The sequence below is a fragment of the Chionomys nivalis genome, chromosome 8, assembly GCF_950005125.1.
Source record: "Chionomys nivalis chromosome 8, mChiNiv1.1, whole genome shotgun sequence".
In the NCBI taxonomy this organism is placed as follows: domain Eukaryota; kingdom Metazoa; phylum Chordata; class Mammalia; order Rodentia; family Cricetidae; genus Chionomys; species Chionomys nivalis.
The window spans coordinates 18,568,991-18,589,254 of record NC_080093.1 but is presented as its reverse complement, the minus strand read 5'-3'; the positions used below and the strand labels follow the sequence as shown (position 1 = coordinate 18,589,254).

Genomic DNA, 20,264 nt, shown 5'->3' with positions numbered 1-20,264 from the left:
TTACAGAGGTCCGTCTTCCTCTGCCTCCAGAGTGCTGGGATTAAAGGCGTGCGCCACCATGACCGGCAAGACCCTGTGTTTTAGAAAAGGAAAGAAAGGACGAAAGACAATGCTGACACTTAATTGCATCATTTTTCTCAGTCCTCATCAAGTTAGTCCCATGCATTAAACCTGAACCTCTGCCCAGGCTAGAAGAAGCAGCAGACAGGCCAGAAAGAAATGACATACAGCAACAAACGAAAACCACAAAAAGGCTCAAGAAGCTAAAGAGCACTGGACAGAGGGCAGAAGCGCATGCTCCAGGGCCCCTGAGGGTGTCCTGTTACTAGCCTTGTCTCCTGATGGATCACTGCTCTGATCCGGAGTAATCACCACCAAGACCCAAAGGATCATGAGCAAAGGGCACAGGATCACAAGGGAGCTACTTCCTTGCTCAGGGCGAAACATCTTCAAAACAAAGTTCATCACAAAAATATGTTTCCAAAATGTTTTCCTGTTTCTTTGGCACCTCCTTTCTTTCCATTGATCTTGTTTTGATTTTTGTGGTTGGTGGAGGGTGTAGGAATTGTTTTGTTTTTCTATATGGAAAACCTGTAACCCCAACATGATTACCAAATAGGCCGCCTTCTACCCTTGTAGAAGCAATGTTGGTTGTTTTTTGTTTTGTTCTTAAATTTTTTTATTTTCGAGACAGGGTTTCTCTGTAGCTTTGGAGCCTGTCCTGGAACTAGCTCTTGTAGACCAGGCTGGCCTCGAACTCACAGAGATCCACCTGCCTCTGCCTCCCGAGTGCTGGGATTAAAGGCGTGCGCCACCACTGCCCGGCCTAGCAATGTTGTTTTTTGTTGTGGCAAGGTGGTATGTGCACCTGGGCCTATTTCTGGACTCTCGTTTCTATTCTTTTGGCCTATTTGTCTGACTTGTTGTTACGTTCCACAAGTTCTGATGTAAAATATCCTTTGACTATTTCTTAACCTCCAGAAGTCTAGATGGCTCTTTTAAATTCTGCGAGATTTTTATAACCCCCTTTCTTTGGCTCATGTCTTAAAGACTCTTATTTCTTTTTTTTTTATTTAATTAATTTATTTATTTTGAATACAATATTCTGTCTAGTGTGTATGCCTACAGTCCAGAAGAGGGCACCAGACCCCATTACAAATGGTTGTGAACCACCATGGGTTGCTGGGAATTGAACTCAGGACCTTTGGAAGAGCAGGCAGTGCTCTTAACTTCTGAGTCATCTCTCCAGCCCCCAAGACTCTTATTTCTTAACTTTGCTATTTGGTAACCCGCTGTAAATCCCAGTCTGAAGTACTGGTAAGCCTGATTCTTCTGCTGCCCACTGGCTCTGACTCATACTGCTTTATTTATTGCATCTTGTGACTTTTATATTTTGTTTTTGACTATTTATTTATTTATTTATTTATTTATTTATTTATTTATTTATTTTGAGAAGAGATTTCACTGGTTAGCCTAGGTTGGCAGGAAAGTTGCTGGCCTCAAACTTGTGATCTTCCTCCATCTTTTGAGTACTGGGGTTGTAGGCATGGGCCACCACTCTGGCTCTGCTGCTCTCCTACCCCAGGGTCTTACTGTATAGCTCCAACTGTCTTGGAAATCACTCTGTGGATCAAGCTAGCCTTGAACTCAGAGATCTACCTGCCTCTTTCTCCCAAGTGCTGGGATTAAAGGTGTGTACCACTACAAGGGCCTCTGTTGGGTATTTTTGTTTTGTTTTGTTTTGTTTTTGTTTTTCGAGACAGGGTGTTGGTGTAGTTTTAGATCCTGTCCTGGAACTAGCTCTTCTAGACCAGGCTGACCTCAAACTCATAGAGATCCACCTGCCTCTGCTGGGATTAAAGGCATGTATTACCACCACCCAGCTTCTATTGGGTATTTTCAAGGCCTTGTTAGAAGCTGTTTTCCTCCAAAGAGGATTTGTTTCTCAGGAACACTTTCCACTAAATGTTGGCCACGGTTTTCTACTCACACAAGGAACTGTGTGTTTTGGAGTGCAAGCCACAGGATTTAGTGAAGCCTCTCACTGTAGCCTCAGGCAGGCTGTTTAATCTCTCTGCATCTGCCCTGTCACCTATGAAATCACATCCTGGTATCTACCGCCTAAGGCTGCAAGACTGGGACGGGAGAGTGTACAGAAATAAGAAGCATCAGTGGTGGTCAGTGAGTAGCGTGAGTAGCACGCTCTTGCCCGGAATAGCTCCACTCCTGCCCCGCCAATGGGAGCAAACCAGTGCAGCCTTTGCCGCGCGGCTACTAGCGTGGCCTGACCCTATTGAGAGCACAACCTTGAACTTGCTATGTAGGTAAGGATGGCCTTGAACTTGTTGTGTAGGCAGATGAACTTTAGTGCTACCTGAGCTCCTGTGAGTTCTCAGCTCTCAACTTTGAGATGTCTGAGCTTCTAGATGCCTTAGAAACAGAAGCCTCTGCCCTGAGTCATGACCATGGTCTGGAATTGTCTTGGAGGTTCTTTGGAACCAGGTAACAAGAAAAATGACACTTAACAAATGATTTGCTTCAGATGCTGTACGGATTGGTTGGCTATTATATTTTTAATTATTAGATCATGGATGTACCTCAGAAATAGAACAATTATCTGTATGTCCGAGGCCCTAGGCTCAATTCTAGCACTACAAAAAGAGAAGAGTCATTGTAACTATTTGGTAGAGTTATAAGACATAATTTTATGTGTATGAGTGTTTGCCTACATGTAAGTGTGTGCACTATCTGTGGAGGTCAGAAGAGGGCATTAAGATTCCTAGATGTGGAGTTACAGACAGTTGTGTGGCTGCATGTGGAAGCTGGGATCCAAACAGGGTTCTCTGGAAGTGCAGCCACTGCTCTTTCTTTTTTCTTTTTTCTTTTTTTGCTACACCTGGTCCGTGTGCACCACGGGGAAGGAGAGAGACAACATATAAGCAGGTCACTGACCGATCAGGGCTGCAGGACAAGGACTCGGAACCTTGTTGCTCCTTGCATCCCCAAGCAGGGGCAGAAGCGGGGTTTATGAATCACAAACACCTGTTGCCAAGTCACAGGTACAATTTTCCACCAATCAAGATTCAAAGATTAGGGGTTTTCCCTGTGTGTTTCATCACTGTCAACTAACACAGAATGTAAGGTTTTCAGTCCAGCCAGATTCATTTGTTTTTTCTGTTGTTAGGAACAGCCATAACAAGTTAGAAAACTAAGGGGCATAACAGACTATTTCTGTTGTCTAAGGAGAAGGTTGACCAGCCATTGGAAAGTTCCCAGCTCTCATATGGCTTGAGAAACTGAACGGCGTTTCACTCTGTGGGTAAAATGGAGTCTGAAGTCAAATGGCAGTACTTACTTAGGACAAGGTGCTTTTGCCTGCTCCCTCACTCTTTACTGCCGAGTCAGCTTTCCAGCCTCAAATTGTTCATAATTTTTAATCATGTGGAAAGATGGCAGTAATACAAAATAAAGTAGAAGGAAAGTTGAAATTGTATAATGGCATGAAAATATCTTCAGTCCTTTCTGGGAGAAGGAGTGTAAAGAAATGCATGTAAGAGCATGATCCTAGTGCAGAATACATAAGTTTATACTCCTTTACTCAGGAGAGGAAGAAATAGACTGTTTTGTGTGGTTGGTTGGTTTTGAGGCAAAAATAAATAGCCCAATCTGGCCTTGAACTTGCCGTGTAGGCAAAGATGACTTTGAGCCCTGATCCTCCTGCCCCTACCCCTAACTTCCAAATGTTGGAATTAAGGGTTAGCACAACCCTGCCTGGCTTGTTAACAGTCACTCCTTTTTGGTTTTGTTTGTTTTGCTTTGGTGTGTGTGTGTGTGTGTGTGTGTGTGTGTGTGTGTGTGTTTGGGTTTTCAAAATGTAGCCTGGCTGTCCTGGAACTCATTCTGTAGACCAGGCTGTCTTTGAACTCAGAGCTCTGACTCTCTAATACTGGGATTAAAGGTATATATCAATCACCACTGCCGCAGCCCGGAGCCCGTCATTCCTTTTGAATGGTGGATTTTTAAAAAATTTTTTTTAAAACTTTATTTTTATTTTATGTGCATTGGTGTTTTGCCTGGATGTCTGTGTGAGGGTGCCTCTGGAACTAGAGTCAGAGACAGTTGTGAGCTGCCATGTGGGTGCTGGGAGTTGAACCTGGGTCCTCTGGAAGAGCAGTCAGTGCTCTTAACCGCGCAGTCATCGCTCCAGCCCCTGAATGGTGGAATTTTGCAGCACAAAATTTAATTGTTCTTAATAATAAAAACCCAGAGTCAGATATTAGTGGATGAAACTGAGAGATCAGAGAAGCAGTGCAGCCTCCATGTATGCCCGCATGCCAGAAGAGGGCACAAGATCTCATTACAGATGGTTGTGATCCACCATGTGGTTGCTGGGAATTGAACTCAGGACCTCTGGAAGAGCAGTGACTGCTCTTAACCACTGAGCCATCTCTCCAACCCCCCATGATCCTCTTTAAAAGCTTAAAAGAGGGAGCTAGGCGGTGGTGGTGCACATCTTTAATCCCAGCACTCAGGAGGCAGAGGCCGGCAGGTCTCTGAGAGTTCGAGGCCAACCTGGTCAACAAGAGCTAGTTCCAGGACAGGCTCCAAAGGTACAGAGAAACCCTGTCTTGGGAAAAAAAAAAAAAAAGACCTTAAAAGAGGGTTCATAATCACAATTCAGTTGTTTTATAATGAAGCTGGGCTACTTTTGAGGCTACAGACCTGTCATTAGTGCACAAGTGTGTCAGCTGGGAAAGTCCACTAACACCATAGTTTCTGATCTAGTGGGAAGAGCCTAACCGCTGCTTCAAGGATGTTCAACCACAAAAGGCATCCTGGCTGCCATGGGACATAGCCACCAGCATACAATATGCTTCCCTTATTAATCTGCCTGGTCTTGCTGTCTTAGTTTGTTATTATTTACATATATGTATTATTTCCTGATTTCTGTTATGCTAAATATATACTTTTTTTGTTTTATGTACATTGGTGTTTTGCCATAGGTGTTGGGTTCCTTGGAACTGGAATTACAGACAGTTGTGAGCTGCCATGTGGGTGCTGGGAATTGAACCCAGGTCCTCTGGAAGAGCAGTCAGTACTCTTAACTTCTGAACCATCTCTCCAGCTTCCATATACTTCTTTATAATCAAAGAGCAAGATAAAAATGCCCAATAACAAGCTAGACGTGGTGGTACATGCTCATAATCCTAGAATTCAGAAAGCTGAAGCAGGAAGATTATAAATTTCAGGTCAGCCATGAGACATCTTGTCAACCTTTAACAACAGCAAAGGTTGTGCAGATAGTTTCTAGCTTAAGATCTTTTTATTGTTTTTCCTTTTCTTCCTCCCTTTCTTAAAATATTACATTGTTGCCAAGCAGTGGTGGCACACACCTTTAATCCCAGCACTCAGGAAACAGAGGCAGGCAGATCTCTGTGAGTTCAAGGTCAACCTGGTCTACAAAGTAAATTCCAGGATAGCCAGAGCTACACAGAGAAACTCTGTCTTGAAAAATTTAAAACAAAAAATTGCTGGTGCTCTTGCAGGGGATCCTGGTTCAGTTCCCAGTACTCTTTTTTTTTGGGGGGGGGGGTTTCGAGACAGGGTTTCTCTGTGGCTTTGGAGCCTGTCCTGGAACTAGCTCTGTAGATCAGGCTGGTCTCGAACTCACAGAGATCCGCCTGCCTCTGCCTCCCGAGTGCTGGGATTAAAGGTGTGCGCCACCATCGCCCAGCCAGAGGACAATTTGTAGGAGTTGGTTCTTTCTTTCCACCTCATGGGGTCCAGGGAACAAACTCAGGTCAGGACCTTAGCAGCAAGTGCCTTTACTCACCTAGCCCTCTCGTCAGCCCAAGATCTTTTGATTTTAGAAGATGTAGACAATCAGGAGAAACCACAGCTGGCCTTTTAGTTTTGATCTTTTTCTTTGCTAGCAATGGCCAGTCCACACCTCCCCATCCTGGGGAAGCAGCTAACACTCAGCCTGGACTGTGTTGCTAAGCTGTAATGGTCTGCAGATTATAGACTCTGTGCGTATTTTGTCTTGGGATATTTTCAATTTATGATGTATTTAGAGGTACATTGTAAGATAAGGTACAGTACATTTGTACAGAACATGTTTGGCTCGGGAGCTAGGGTGGCTCAGTGGTATTTGCTGCTCTACCAGAGAACCCAGGTTCAGTTCAGGTTCCCATGTGGCAGCTCACAGCCATCCATAACTTCAGTTCCAGGAGATTTAACATTCTCTGCTGGTTTCCTTGGGTACCAACCATGCACATGGTACACACATATATAATAAAAATAAGTAAAAGAGACAAGAACATACTTGGCTGAAATTTTATTTTGTATCCCTAACTTGGGTTTCCAGACTCATACTTGCTATTAAGAAAGTGTCCCAAGCTGGGCGATGGTGGCACACGCCTTTAATCCCAGCACTCGGGAGGCAGAGGCAGGCGGATCTCTGTGAGTTTGAGGCCAGCCTGGTCTACAAGAGCTAGTTCCAGGACAGGAGCCAAAAGCTACAGAGAAACCCTGTCTCGAAAAATCCAAAAAGAAAAAAAAAAAAAAGAAAGAAAGAAAAAGAAAGTGTCCCAGTGCCCTAAATACATAGGAAGCAGTGCAATAAAGTACCTGATAGGCCAGGGACTGTGAGAGGGCAAATTACAGCTTAAGTGACTTCAGAGATGCTGAGCCTCTGCGTCTGTCTTCCCAGGTCGAAATGAGCCCTTGAAGAAGGAGCGACTCAAATGGAAGAGTGACTACCCCATGACTGATGGGCAGCTGCGGAGCAAGCGAGATGAGTTCTGGGACACAGCTCCTGCCTTTGAGGGCCGCAAAGAGATCTGGGATGCCCTCAAGGCTGCCGCCTATGCTGCTGAAGCTAACGACCATGAGCTGGCTCAGGCCATCCTGGATGGAGCCAGCATCACCTTGCCTCATGGTAAGCAGGCAGGTCCCAGACTCTGTATCCTTGCAGGGGCTGGGGATGTCAGGGTTCATAGCACAGAGGCGGAGGAAAGTCACCACATGTTAGTAGTTTCTGTTTAAACAGGTGGTGATGGAGAAATATATATACATACATATACATATATATATATATATTTCATTTAAACAACTCTTTCTGGCATGAGCAGAGAAGCACAAGACATAAAGCCAGGCATGGTAGCACATGAGAGGTAGACACAGGAGGATCTGAAGTTCAAGTTGAAGGCCAGTCTGTGTTACAGGAGACTGTCAGGGAAAGAAGGACAGAGGGAAGAGGGGAAGTAGGAGGGAGGGACAGGATCCCCCTTTGCCTAATGAGAAGACAGAAAGACATCAATAAAACCTACAAAATGGGCTGGAGAGATGACTCGGTGGTTAAGGGCACTGACTGCTCTTCCAGAGGACTCAGATTCAATTCCCAGCACCCACATGGCAGCTAACAGCTGTCTGTAACTCCAAGATCTGACACCCTCACACAGACATACATATAGGAAGTCACTAATGCAAATTAAATAAAAATAAAGTATTAAAAACTACAAGCTAAAAACTTGCTGGAGGTACTCAGGGTCTCAGAGCACCCTCGTTAGGCAGTGTAAAGGAAAGCAATAGCAGAGCTCCAGTCCCAGACCTAGGTTCTGACTGTTCCTTTCTCAGCTTGTGACCTCTCCTAGCTGCGTGACCCTGAGCAGGGCATGTCTCATGTTAAAACCTGACTCTTGCAACCACAAAGCATTGATCAGGATGTACATAATATCACCTAGTCCAGTACCAGCACTTAGGGGATGCTCAGTACTCTGTAAATGCATTCTCACTTGCATTACATTATACCAGTAAGGAAATTGGGGCTCAGCCCAGCACCTAGCATGTGTACTCAACCAAAATGTTGAATAAACAAGTGAAAAGTAACATGCCATGGCTGATGGAGCCAGCCTTGTGTTCTTCTGCCCTTAAGGATGTCCTAGAGAGTCCTGACTCTGGGATGAGGCTGGGGACTGGAGGTAGCTGCAGGACGAGTTAATCTGCTTAGGCTGCTGTAAACAGCATGCCACACACGGGTTTCTTAATCACTAGAAATCTGTTTCTCACAATTCTAGAAGCTGGAAAATCCAAGGAAAAAGTGACAGCCATTTGGTTCTGGTGAGGGTTCTCACCTCTTTGCTATTCTCACGTGGTAGACAGGCAGACAGGCAGAGAGAGGGTATGGGGAGGGTTCTCTGGGGCCTTTCCTTGTAAGAAAACTTATTCCATCAGATTATCTCAACTTTATCATTTACTCATGTAACTATTACTTTCAAATATGCTTCATCATAGGAATTTGGGGGACACAGTATTCAGTGCATGACAACAGGTCCCCACACTACACTGATTGCATTGCCTTTCCCACAGGAACCCTTTGTGAATGCTATGATGAGCTGGGCAACCGCTACCAACTGCCCGTCTATTGCCTGTCACCACCTGTGAACCTGCTGTTGGAGCACACAGAGGAGGAGAGCCTGGAGCCCCCAGAGCCCACCCCTACTGTGCGCCGTGAATTCCCACTGAAAGTGCGCCTCTCCACAGGCAAGGACGTGAGGCTCAACGCCAGCCTGCCCGACACAGTGGGGCAGCTCAAAAGGCAGCTGCACAGCCAGGAGGGCATCGAGCCATCCTGGCAGAGATGGTTCTTCTCCGGGAAGCTGCTTACAGACCGCACACGGCTCCAGGAAACCAAAATTCAAAAAGACTTTGTCATTCAGGTCATCATCAACCAGCCCCCACCACCCCAGGACTGACAGGCGGCTGACTCCTGGGAAGAGAGGCCATGGAGGTCCCCTGCAGGCTGTGGGGCTTAGGCCTGGAGCACAAGGTTCCCCACCTGTTGCTGCCTTCCAGTGCTGTTGTCTTCTTCAGGGTCACCTCCTGCCACCCTGCGGTATGGCTCTTAGTGAGCTATGAAGGGACTTGCCTTCCAGGGCACTGGGTCCACCAGTGCTCCACACCCAGGGAACAGTGCTGCCTGCCACACACAGGCCTTGCCAACCTTGTCAGAGAAAAGGCACCTGGCATTCTCCACTATAGGTTGGAGCCATGGGGGCCAGCCTGAGACCTTGGAACCCAGATCTGTCATCTGGTGCCACCACTGTGCTCACTCCAGTTTTCTGCTCAGGGTTGGAAGCAATTGCTGTCTCTCCCCCACCTCCCTTATCCCTTCCCATGACTCTGCCCTGGGCATAGTGCCAGTCCCCTGGAGGGGAGGAAATCACCAGTGAGCCCCAGGGCTTGGAGAGCTTGAGGCGGGCCTCTCTGCCTCTCCCTGAACCCAGCACAATCAGCAGAGATGAGGCAGGTGGCCAGGTAGCCAGGCTTTATGGCTGGGGTCTGCACAGGGCCATCCCCAACTGTAACCCAGGCAAGGTGGGGTCTGTAGCCTGGTCCTGGCCCCAGTAGGGCCCTGTGTACAAACACATCTGTATTTTATCAATAAAGCCTTTTTGCTCCTCTCTTGCCTAGCCCTTGACTTGCAGTCCACAGCATGGTGGAGCCCAGAGCTCCTGCTGGTTTGGGAACCGATGGGCACAGTAGAGCATCCAACCTGTCTGTGTTCCTGTGGGTCCTGGAAAAAGTCACTTTACCTCCAAATACATTTTACTTTTCTCTAAAGTGGAGGTGGCACGCCTGCCCTGCCTCCTGCAGCAGTTGCTGGGATGGTGAAGTGGGAGGCACATGTGAAAGAGGAAAGGGGCGCCACAGAAGGCAGCAGTGTCTGCTACCCTACACTGCCAGCCTGGAGATGGGTGATGCAGTGCCCATGCTGTGTCAGAGCAAAGCTTCCACAAGTGTGTGAGCCAGAGACCAGCGGGATTAGTTCCTCTCTTTCCTCTGGGGAACTGTGCGCACCACCAGAAGGGAGTCTCAGCTAAGGTGTCCCCGGGGGGCATCACTTGTGGTTGTAGAAGTACAAAGCTGGGGCACTGGAGACCACTGGCGGGTTAAACCCAGGACTCCAGGCTGCAAGTCCCAGGTGTGGAGCTCAGTGAGTGGAAGTCTGCCTTTCCTCCATGTACTCTTTGTTCTCAGAGAGTGTGGCCAGCCTCGCCAAAGGCAGCCTGGCATTGCCTAGTCTCCTAAGCTGGCCTTGGCTCTTCACGCTGGCTTCCCAAGACTCTTCCCTTAAAGCAACATTGTAAGTTGTGCTAAGGGCTCTGGGAAGAGGAGGCAAACAGATGGGCGAGGTCTGGTTATGGCTAATGGACATGTCATTCAGCATAGCCATGCTTCAGTAGGGTGTGCTGCCACCAGAGGGTAACAACTGCTCTGACTCCTGCCGCCAGAAGGTCCCTAAAGTCCCTAGAAACACAGGTCTGTTGAGGCTCATATCCGATTTTTCAGGCCCCCTATCTGGCACTACCTGGATAGGATTTCTTGGTATCCAGCAGGTGGCACTGCCACCCAGGCCAGTGGCAGCATGTTGGTCCTTTGTGCAGACTTAGCAGTTCCCAGCACCGAGGACACACTGGACCCCTTCCTGCAGCTGTCCTCTTGGGGCGCTGTGCCTTCTGGCTCCAGTAGGCCATAGGTTAGGGGAGGGGTAACTTCCCTGGCCTGGGCAGTGATTTCCCATGCACCCTGGGGCTGTCCGAGGTGAAGGTGATAGGTGGGGGAGGCAGGTGGAGAAATTGAGCCTGTGAGCTCATGACAAAGGCGCCCAGTGGGCGGAGTGGGTGCTCTGGCCTATAAAGACCCTATGTCCTGTGGCTTGCTGAGGCAGATATGGAGGGCGCCATGGAGGGTCCTGAAGCTGTGCAGAGGGCCACAGAGCTCATCGAGCAGCGGCTTGCCCAGGAGGAAGAAACTGAGGTGAGAGCCGAGGTGAAGGGAGCCCCAGTGAAGGGAGGGGGACTCCAGGTTAAGGAGTCCACCTGTCCTGCTATGGGAAGGGAAAGACTGACTGCTATATGGGTACACACACATGCTGAACAGGTATTTCCTGGGGTCCCCCAGGCCCATTTCCATACCAGGATGTTCCTGACAGGGTTGTGGGTGGGGAGAGATGGGACTTGGAGGTGGCAGACCTTCCCAAGACCCTGCCCAATTCATCTGGCTTCAGGAAATAGACTGAACTGTACAGGGAAAGCCAGGAAGGTCCTGAGGCACACGTACCCCAATTGCCCCATGGAGGATCATCTCCACGGTTTAGTTGCTACAGGAGAATAAGCTGATAAGAGTAGGGAAGGGAGATGGGGAAGACCAGCTGGTACTCATCCAGGACTGTGGGCAGTGCTTGTAGATACCTAAGGCACGGGTGCCTTTTTTCTAGGATAAGCAAGCGGGGCTGGAGTACTGACTTGTCCTGCTCTAAAGTCTATTCTAAGCAGTTGTGCAAGGTGTGGTGGTACACACCCATAATGGGCGACACTGTGAGTTTATCCTCGCCACACCCCAAAAGAACCTAGAGTTCTTGCATAGGGGGAAGGTGGGCATTAATTTTAATCAACACTTCTTGTTTGCTTGGAGTTTGTTTTGTTTTGTTGTTTTTGTTTTTCAAGACAGGGTTTCTTTGTGTAGCTTTAGAGCCTGTCCTGGAATTCCACTATGCAGACCAGGCTGCCCTTGAACTCACAGAGATCCACCTGACTCTGGCTCCTGAGTGCTGGGATTAAAGGCGTGTGCCCCCATGGTCCAGCTAACACTTCTTATTTACATAGTCAAGTAAGAAGGCAGAGGACAGAAGTGGTCAAATAGAAAGTGGACCATTGTAATGAATAGGATGGGTGTCATTTGAGCCCTCTGCTACTGCTCTGAGGAAGATGGGAAGTGAGCTGGGCCTTTAGGAGCGCTAAGTGCAGTAAGGATGTGGTGAGAGTGTTTCAGGCTAAAGGAAAAACAGGAGCTGAAGTCTGCATGGCAAAGGTATGGCGGTCGTGAGAGTGTGTGAAGTGCTTAGGTTGGAAAGGAAGCAAAGAACAAACTAGAGACGGCCAGGTAAGAGGAGTGTGTTCTGTGGGCTGTGGGGAGTGAGGAAGAGTTGTGTCCTCTGATGCGTATCAGAGACAGACAGTTCTGATGTTGCAGGGGGCAGCTACAGGAACTCAGAGGCAGTGGTCATTTAAGAGAAGAGATGAGTCAGATTTATCAAAGAGGAGTGTGGACAGCACCTGGGCATCCCTGGATCTCCAGGAATCTCACCCCACCCCCGCCGCCCCAGCAGGCATGCGTGGCTGTTGCTGCCAGGCAGGAGAGTCATCCTGCTTTGTCATTTCTGGAGTGCTGCCATTATACTACGGAACCTCCTACAGGGGACACAGAACAGCCCTCTCCCATCCATTCTCCCAACAAATATAGCCGCAGGGCTGCAAGGACAAAGGTGCCCACAGAGCCAGCCTTCCCACCCAGCTCCTCTGCATGCCAGCATTGGGCGTCCGTTAATTTCACAAGCACTAGGTGAGCAGCCACAGCAAGCCTCTGGGCTGAGCGCTTCGCAAGCATTCTCTCTAATCTGAAGTGTGGACTGGGGAATCAGCCGGGAGTGTCATTGTGAGTCACAAACATTGAATGCAGACTCTGGCAGCCCATAAACACAAATCCAAAGGGAGTCCAAATAAGAAATGGGTGGCCCTAGAATCCATAAATAATCCCCCCTGCCTTACTGGGAGCCTCCAGCAATCTGTGGCCCCTTATGTTGGTGGCACAGAGGCCTCAGGATGCAACTTACCAGGTAAGGTCATCCTTACACAGAACTACTGGACACCAGAGTTCCATGGTCTTCATACCATTATTCATTCATTCATTCATTCATTCATTCATTCATTCATCGTCCGCTCATTTAACAAGTCCTACGTGAGCAGCCACTACCTGCCAGGCCCTGTCACAGTGAAGGCTGGAGATAGCAGGTGATTAAGTCCTCCAGGCTCTGGATGCTTCCTCAGTCATCAAGCCAGGGTCCCACAAGCAACAGTAGTTTTAACCCGAGGTCATATCTTTTTTTCCTGGCAGAAGGTGCATTGTTTTGGGTGACACCTACACAGGGAGACCTCAAATCATAGAATCATATAAATCTGGAAGATCGTATAGCCATAAATTCTGGCAAGAAAGGCAGTCCAGGATTCCTTCCAAACAAGCACTCAACAGAGAAGGGGCTGTAGCTCAGTTGGTAGAACATTCAGCTGGCATGTGAAGCCCTAAGTTTCATGCTTGGTACTACAAAAATATTAATTGGGAGGCATCAGAAATAAAACCTCGAATCCTCTCTGAGAGAGGCTTGCACCAGGACTCCATGGGGAATGAACAAGGTGCCTGGTCCGCATGGAGAGCAAGTTCTCCCCAGTTGACTTGCCTTGTTACCCTCATCCTGGGCACATATTCCTAGGTTCACAACTACCTGAGCTGCTTGGGAGCCTCTGGGAATGGATGCCAGAAGGTCACTAAGAGTAGAGAAGCAGTCTGGGGAAACCAGAGCTTCAGGTGGAGAGAGGAGGCTCATCAGATCCTGACCACAAGACCATGAAAGCTAGGCGCTGCTGTTCCTCCGAGCTCCAGATTTCCCAGGGCTGAGCATTGCTGAGAAAATGCAGTGTCTGCCATAGAACTGGCAGGCTTTCATGTTGCCAAAGGATTGTTGCACGAGGGAAGAGATGATGAGGCTGGAGGCTGGAGCTCGGAGGCAGAGCTCTACCCTAGCCTGTGGAAGGCTTAGTTCAATACCGGGAAGGAGGTAAGGGGACAAAACCTGCCATCTCTGATCACAGTTACCTCACTAAAAGGAAATTTTTCTGATTAAATACTCCTGTATCCTTGGGTTCTATTTCTGTACTCACACAGTCACACATGGGAACTTCGTTACATTTTAACTTCATGTGTGTGATTATTTTTCTCCATGTATGTCTTGCACCACACACATTGTATGTCTGGTACCTGTAGAGGACAGAAGAAGGAATTGGATTCCCTAGAACTGGGATTACAGAGGGCTGTTTAGCTGCCAGGTGGGTGCTGGGAAGCAAACCCAGGTCCTCTGGAAGAGCAGCCAGTGCTCTTAACACCCGAGCCATCTCTCTAGTTCTTAGGAAAATTTTAAATTCTGTATTTGTTTGTTTGTTTGTTTTTTCGAGACAAGTTTTCCTCTGTGTAACAGCCCTAGCCCATAGTTGTCCTGGAACTAACTCTGTAGACCAGGCTGGCCTCAAACTCATCTGCCTGCCTCTGCCTCCCGAGTGCTGGGATTATGCCCAGAAAACTCTGTGTTTGTAATGAACATGAACAGATTTTCCCCTTGTCTTTATCCTCTAAACAATAAAAACGACTATCCAACATTCAGATTATATAGTCAGTATACGTAATATTGAGATTAAAAGTATAAACGCTGGCTGGTGGTGGCGCACGCCTTTAACCTCAGCACTTAGGAGGCAGAGACAGGCAGATCTCTGAGTTCGAGGACAGCCTGGTCTATAGAATGAGTTTCTGGGTAGTCAGGGCTACACAGAGAAACCCTGTCTCAAAAAGAAAAAAAAGTATACAGTACTATTTGTGTGTAGGTTGTAAAGAAATCTGACATCATTTTATACAAAAGATTTAAGCATGCTAGAATTTTTTTATTTTTGTGGTGGTTTTGTTGTTTTGGGTTTTGAAACAGGGTCTCACTATGTAGCTCCAACTGGTCTGAAATTCACTATGTGGACTAGATTGGCCCTCTAGTACAGTAATCCTCCTGCGTCAGTCTCCTGAGTGCTGAGATTGTAGGTGTGAACTAACACACCCTGACAAAAAATTCTCATAACCTTCCATTTGGCTGAGAACCACACCAGTATAGCTGTCACCAAATAATCTTAGGTAGCTTTCTTTCAATGGCTTCCCAGAAACTTCGAAGAGCCACCCCTGGGAAGTTGTCCATGGACTTGCTGGTTCTAGAGGATGAAAAGCGCCTTGGGGTGCAGAGCCCTGCTTTACAAAAGGTTAAGGTAAGTGGGGGAACGAACGACAGGGCAGCTCGACAGCTCAGCTCCTGTATTATCCAACTTCCCCACACTCTGTGCCCCAGTGTGGAGGTGATGAGCCATCCCTGTGCAGGGCCAAGAACGTGTACGCAAGACATCCCTGGACCTGCGGCGTGAGATCATTGACGTGGGTGGGATCCAGAACCTTATAGAACTGAGGAAAAAACGCAAGCAGAAGAAGCGAGATGCACTGGCTGCTGCCCAGGAGCCACCTCCAGAGCCAGAGGAGATCGTAAGGGTCCCGGGATGGACAAATGTGGGCAGGGGGAGCCCGAGAGTCCCCAAACTCTACTATTCTCTATGAGTGGATGCTCTTCCTGCAGACCGGCCCTGTGGATGAGGAGACGTTCCTGAAGGCTGCAGTGGAAGGGAAAGTGAAAGTCATCGACAAATACCTGGCCGATGGAGGTTCAGCAGATACCTGCGATGAGGTGATGTGCCCCTCCCCTGCACCTGCCTCCCTTCAGGACCACTGCCGTAACCCGGTCAGGTCTGGGATCAGCTCCATCTGTGGGCTTGTTTGAGAACACTCACAGATGCTCTTAGGGCGGATGCTTCCTTCCTCAGTCCACAATTTCACTGAATCAACCTTAGACTGTTCCCCAGCTCAGACGGCCTCCATAACAAACATCACATGTTTCTGCATGGGAGATGAAGGAACGGAATCCAATTAAGAGAGCCCAAGAAATTTGGGCCAAAATAGTCTGTCTCCACTCCTTAGCTGTGGGATCTGTGGCTGGGCTGTCGCCTCTCCAACACTCAGATTCTGCTATAGTGAACATGGCCTACTGCCTTCCCAAATGTTGTGGTCAAATGAACCAACAAGTGTTTAGTGGATGGAAAGATTAGAAAGCACAGGCAGAAATAGGATAATTTCTTTCTCATGGCATACGTGCCTGCTTCTTTTTACAATTATTTATATTTATTTATTTATTCTTAAAGATTTATTTATTATGTGTACAGCATTCCTTCCATGTGTGCCCGCATGCCAGAAGGGGCGCCAGGTCTCATTATAGATGGCTGTCAGCCACCATGTGGTTGCTGGGAATTGAACTCAGGACCTCTGGAAGAGTGGTCAGCGCTCTTAACCACTGAGCCATGTCTCCAGCCCTTATATTTATTTATTTTGAGACAAGGTCTCACTGTGTAGCTCTGGCTCTCCTAGACCTCACTACGTACACCAGGCTGTCCTTGAACTCACAGAGATCTGCCTGCCTGTGCCTCTGTTCTGGGATTAAAGCCATGCACCACCAAACCTGGCCTACAATTGTTTATTAATATTGTTATTTGCAGTGCCAGGACATTGTGTGTGCTAGGCAAGTGCTCTACCACTGAGTCATAGCCCACCACTATTTTGAATATTCTCCTATGGAAATATATAATGTGAAATATGTTGCTTTAAGCATGTTGATTTAGAGTGGTATTAATTCTATCGCAGTATTGTGCGACTATGGCCACTGTCTATTTCTTAAACTTTTCTGTCAACTGTCATACTTTTTTCCTCTGGGACCAAGCCTACCAGTGGCCACCCACCCTTGGGCCTGCTCTGTGTCTAGTAGTCTACACCTTTTCTGTTCTTATACCTCCGGGGTCTAATCTTGTTTCTCCCGTTAGTATAAGCTAAGAGTAAAAACAAGAGGAAGGCCGGGAAAGACTGCCCATAACCAGATCATCAGCATATAGAAAGACTAGCATAATGACCAAGGGTTCCCGGAATCCAAAGCAGAAAGTAGCCGTAAGGGAGGGGACTTTGTTTCTTCCTTGAATCAGTAACCAGGTGTGACCTGTGCATCTGGGCCCTGCCTAGCACTAGGGGAAAGAGTTGAGCTTGCCAATGCTCCCTTATTTATACTCAGGCATCACCTGGGAGCAACTTGTCATAGAGGTCTCAATGAACTCCAGGCACATGAGCTGCAAGTCATCACTGAGCATCATAGCGTATGAGCACAGAATAGCCATGCCCAGCAGGGGAGTCAGCTGCACCAGCTATACAGAGGCATGGCTGGAGTACAGGGCCAATCTGAGTAAGATCTGACTGAACACAGAACACGTGGGCACCAAGTTTGGGCACGGCCTGGGCCTCAGTTTGGTGGGATGTAGGCTCAGGACTAGGACTCAGGCCTGACGGTCTCTCTGGTGGCAGTTCCGTCGGACAGCGCTACATCGAGCCTCCCTGGAGGGTCACATGGAGATACTGGAGAAACTTCTGGAGAATGGGGCCACTGTGGACTTCCAGGATCGGGTGAGAGGGCAGGTACTGGGTGGGAGGTAAGAGGTGGATCTAGTATCAGTAGAATTCTACTTCCTGTCCAGTCTGTGCCAGAGGCTGCCAGTAGGGGCCGTTGTGTGTTCTGTGACATTGGGCAAGCCCCATCTCCCCTGTGAATTGCCTCTGTGATTCTCACTTGGACTAGTTTGGCCCTGGGTTGTCCATCCTACTCCTTGTCCCTTTCTCTCTCTTTTTTTTTTGGCCTCTGCCTTCTTGGCTTCAATCCTTTCCCCAGGAAACTTCCTTCCCAAAAGCTCTGCTATTAAGTTCCATCCATCCCTTCCAGCTGGACTGCACAGCCATGCACTGGGCCTGCCGTGGAGGCCACCTGGAGGTGGTGAGGCTCCTGCAAAGCCGAGGAGCCAACACCAATGTGAGAGACAAGGTGAAGCTGCAGCGCGCTCAGTGCAGTACATGTTGGGATGCTGCGGAGCGGGGGGGGGGGGGGGGAAGCAAATGGCAAGCAAGCTCACGTGGTAGGTAAGCAGTGGCTAGTCTGGTTTCTAGCGTGGCTGCGGAGACGCTTCAGGCCCTCCAGGGAGCTTGGGAGCAAGTGCTGAGAGGTGAGAAAGACAAAAGACCTGCTCTTGTGGAGGTGTGGTCCACCAGGAGGATGCAGGATTTGTACCCATGCCACCCTTCATCATTCACCCCCGCCATCCATCAGTTTATTATTTACTTATTAACCTACCATCCTTCTATCTATCTATTTCTTTACATGCAATCTTGACCTCTCAGACACTCTTCTTCAGTTATAAAACTTGTGGAGTTCTTACATAGGTTAGGAAGGGAATGTTTGTAAATAAATTCCTTTTTTTAAAAAATATTTATTTATTATGTATACAATATTCTGTCTGTGTGTATGTCTGCAGGCCAGAAGAGGGCACCAGACCTCATTACAGATGGTTGTGAGCCACCATGTGGTTGCTGGGAATTGAACTCAGGACCTTTGGAAGAGCAGGCAATGCTCTTAACCACTGAGCCATCTCTCCAGCCCAATAAATTACTTTTTAACATAGGAAGCTTTTGCCATCTCTATCACAGTCATTTCTCAGTTAATGGCATCTGATATAATTATTAAAAAGAAGCTGGGCTTGGTAGCACACACTTTTAATTCCAGTACTCAGGAGCAGAGACAGGAGGATTTTTAAGTTCAAGGATAGCCTGGTCTATGCAGTGATAATTTGTCTCATTTAAAAAAAAAAACCTTTTAAAGGAATGGACTGGGAGGGTCACTCAGTAGTGGCATCCTTGCTTAGCATGTGCAGGACCCTGGGCTCAATCCTCAGCATCCCAATGAATAAACTCGCCAAATAATTAAAGAAGAGCCTAGGCATAGTAGTGCCCCTCTGCAATCCCAGCACTCAGGAGGCATAGGCAGGGGAACTGAGAGTTTGCAGCCACCTGGACTACATAGTGGGACCCTGTCTTATTTAAAAAAAAAAAGAGGGAGAGAGAGTAGAGGGTTGGACAGTAGTAGCTCATTGCTAGGCAAGAGGGGAACCGTGATAGGCTACCCAGAGGACACAGCACTTAAAGCTGTCTATTTAGCTCATTGGGAAGGATAATGGCGTGTTGTACCGTGTCTCCTGTCCAAGGCTCAGGCCTTGACGCTTAGACTTGGGAGTAGGATTAGGCTAGAGATAAGATAGCTCCCCCACCCCAGGACACCGTATTCCAGGCCCACTGCCAAGAGTCCTGCTTCTCCCCACACAGCTCCTGAGTACTCCCCTGCATGTAGCCGTTCGCACTGGACACGTGGAGATTGTGGAACACTTTCTGTCTCTGGGCTTGGATATCAATGCCAAAGACAGGGTGAGTGCTTGCCTCTTGCCCTGCTCAGCCACCGTGGGTGTCAGGGCAGAGTGGGCGAGTAGTCCTCCCCCACAGGACCCTAGGGCTACAGCCTCTGAGCAAGGCCCAGCTTCTGTAACCCTACTCACCCACTGCCATGTGTGACCCCGACTCTAGGAAGGGGACAGTGCCCTACACGATGCCGTGAGACTCAACCGCTACAAAATCATCAAACTGCTGCTCCTGCATGGGGCTGACATGATGACTAAGAACCTGGTGAGTTGATTTCTCTGGCTGGCTGGAAGGGTGAGCGCTTAAAGCTGCAAATGCACACTGGATGGTCTGCAGAGGCACAGGGCAGCCACAACCTGGGGCAGTCACAGCCTAGCTACACGTGTCATTGACTCTTGGCCGCGCCACCCTAACCACCTACCTTCCCAGATCCCTCTTTCCGTGTCAAGGTTCAGACCACAAGTTCAGAGAAACAATAAGAGATGGGCTGGGAGAACTTCCCCGAAGTTCCCCTATAGGACAGAGGGGAGCCCAGTGTCCAGGCCCAATTGTGGAGGTCCAGCTGGAAGAGAACCCAAGTCCTTGGTTGGTGTTGTGACCATTCTAGCACATCATGTTTGTTCAGGGTGGGCCTCAGGATTTTGGAGAATAGATATCCTCCAATTCAAGCCCATCTTTTGGTCCACAGAACAATCGCTAAAGAGGGGCCTAGAAAGATTTGTCTGGTGCAAAAAGGCTAAGAGACACTGAGGAAGGCAGGGACACTTGGAGAGAGCGTGATTGGTCTCCACTCAGTACTACAGGCTTTGGTGCTGGACAGTTCATAACAAAGGGACTTTCCTGTGCATTGTAGGATGGTTATGCAGCACCCCAGGCCTCTGCCCACTCGATATCAGTAGCACCCACAACTTCTAGTTGTAAAATGCAAGATGCCTTTACCTCTGGCCATTTGCCTCCAGTTGAGAACCACTGTTGTAGCTGAGAGCAATTTCTGAAGCCTGAATAATCTCCTCCTATTTTCTCCAGGCAGGAAAGACCCCTACAGACCTCGTCCAGCTATGGCAAGCAGACACTCGGCATGCCCTGGAGCATCCTGAGCCAGAATCAGAACAGAATGGACTGGAGAGGCCTGGGAGTGGGCGTGAGACCCCCCAGCCAGTACCAGCCCAGTAAAAGCTGGGCAATAGTCCCCCACTATGAGCTGCTTGCAACCAGCCTGGCAGGAACACCCACAGACT

The 20,264-nt window shown here is 48.4% G+C and overlaps 2 protein-coding genes across 2 annotated transcripts in view; both read left to right on the top strand.

Annotated features, from left to right (window-relative positions):
- The window catches only part of Ubtd1 (ubiquitin domain containing 1), a 57,725-nt gene extending 48,297 nt beyond the window's left edge, over nucleotides 1-9,428 (top strand). Inside the window, exons 2-3 of the mRNA XM_057778545.1 lie at nucleotides 6,713-6,940; nucleotides 8,371-9,428. Of these exons, the coding sequence (XP_057634528.1) occupies nucleotides 6,713-6,940; nucleotides 8,371-8,756 (614 nt within the window). The 3' untranslated portion in view covers nucleotides 8,757-9,428. The remainder of the gene's footprint in view (nucleotides 1-6,712; nucleotides 6,941-8,370) is intronic.
- Nucleotides 9,429-10,680: 1,252 nt separating this feature from the next.
- Nucleotides 10,681-20,264, top strand: Ankrd2 (ankyrin repeat domain 2). Its single transcript, XM_057779243.1, has 9 exons — nucleotides 10,681-10,821; nucleotides 14,814-14,915; nucleotides 15,025-15,183; nucleotides 15,275-15,382; nucleotides 17,095-17,193; nucleotides 17,507-17,605; nucleotides 18,937-19,035; nucleotides 19,192-19,290; nucleotides 20,053-20,264. Exons 1-9 carry the CDS (start codon nucleotides 10,735-10,737, stop codon nucleotides 20,197-20,199), a joined length of 999 nt encoding a protein of 332 aa, XP_057635226.1. The 5' UTR covers nucleotides 10,681-10,734; the 3' UTR covers nucleotides 20,200-20,264.

What these genes read in the sequence shown, in the direction of transcription:
- Ankrd2 (XM_057779243.1), top strand. Translation starts at nt 10,735, where the DNA reads ATGGAGGGCGCCATGGAGGGTCCTGAAGCTGTGCAGAGGGCCACAGAG. An exon ending in CTCCAGAGCCAGAGGAGATC is followed by an intron (nt 15,184 to 15,274) that starts GTAAGGGTCCCG and finishes CTCTTCCTGCAG; the next exon opens with ACCGGCCCTGTGGATGAGGA. An exon ending in CAGCAGATACCTGCGATGAG is followed by an intron (nt 15,383 to 17,094) that starts GTGATGTGCCCC and finishes CTCTGGTGGCAG; the next exon opens with TTCCGTCGGACAGCGCTACA.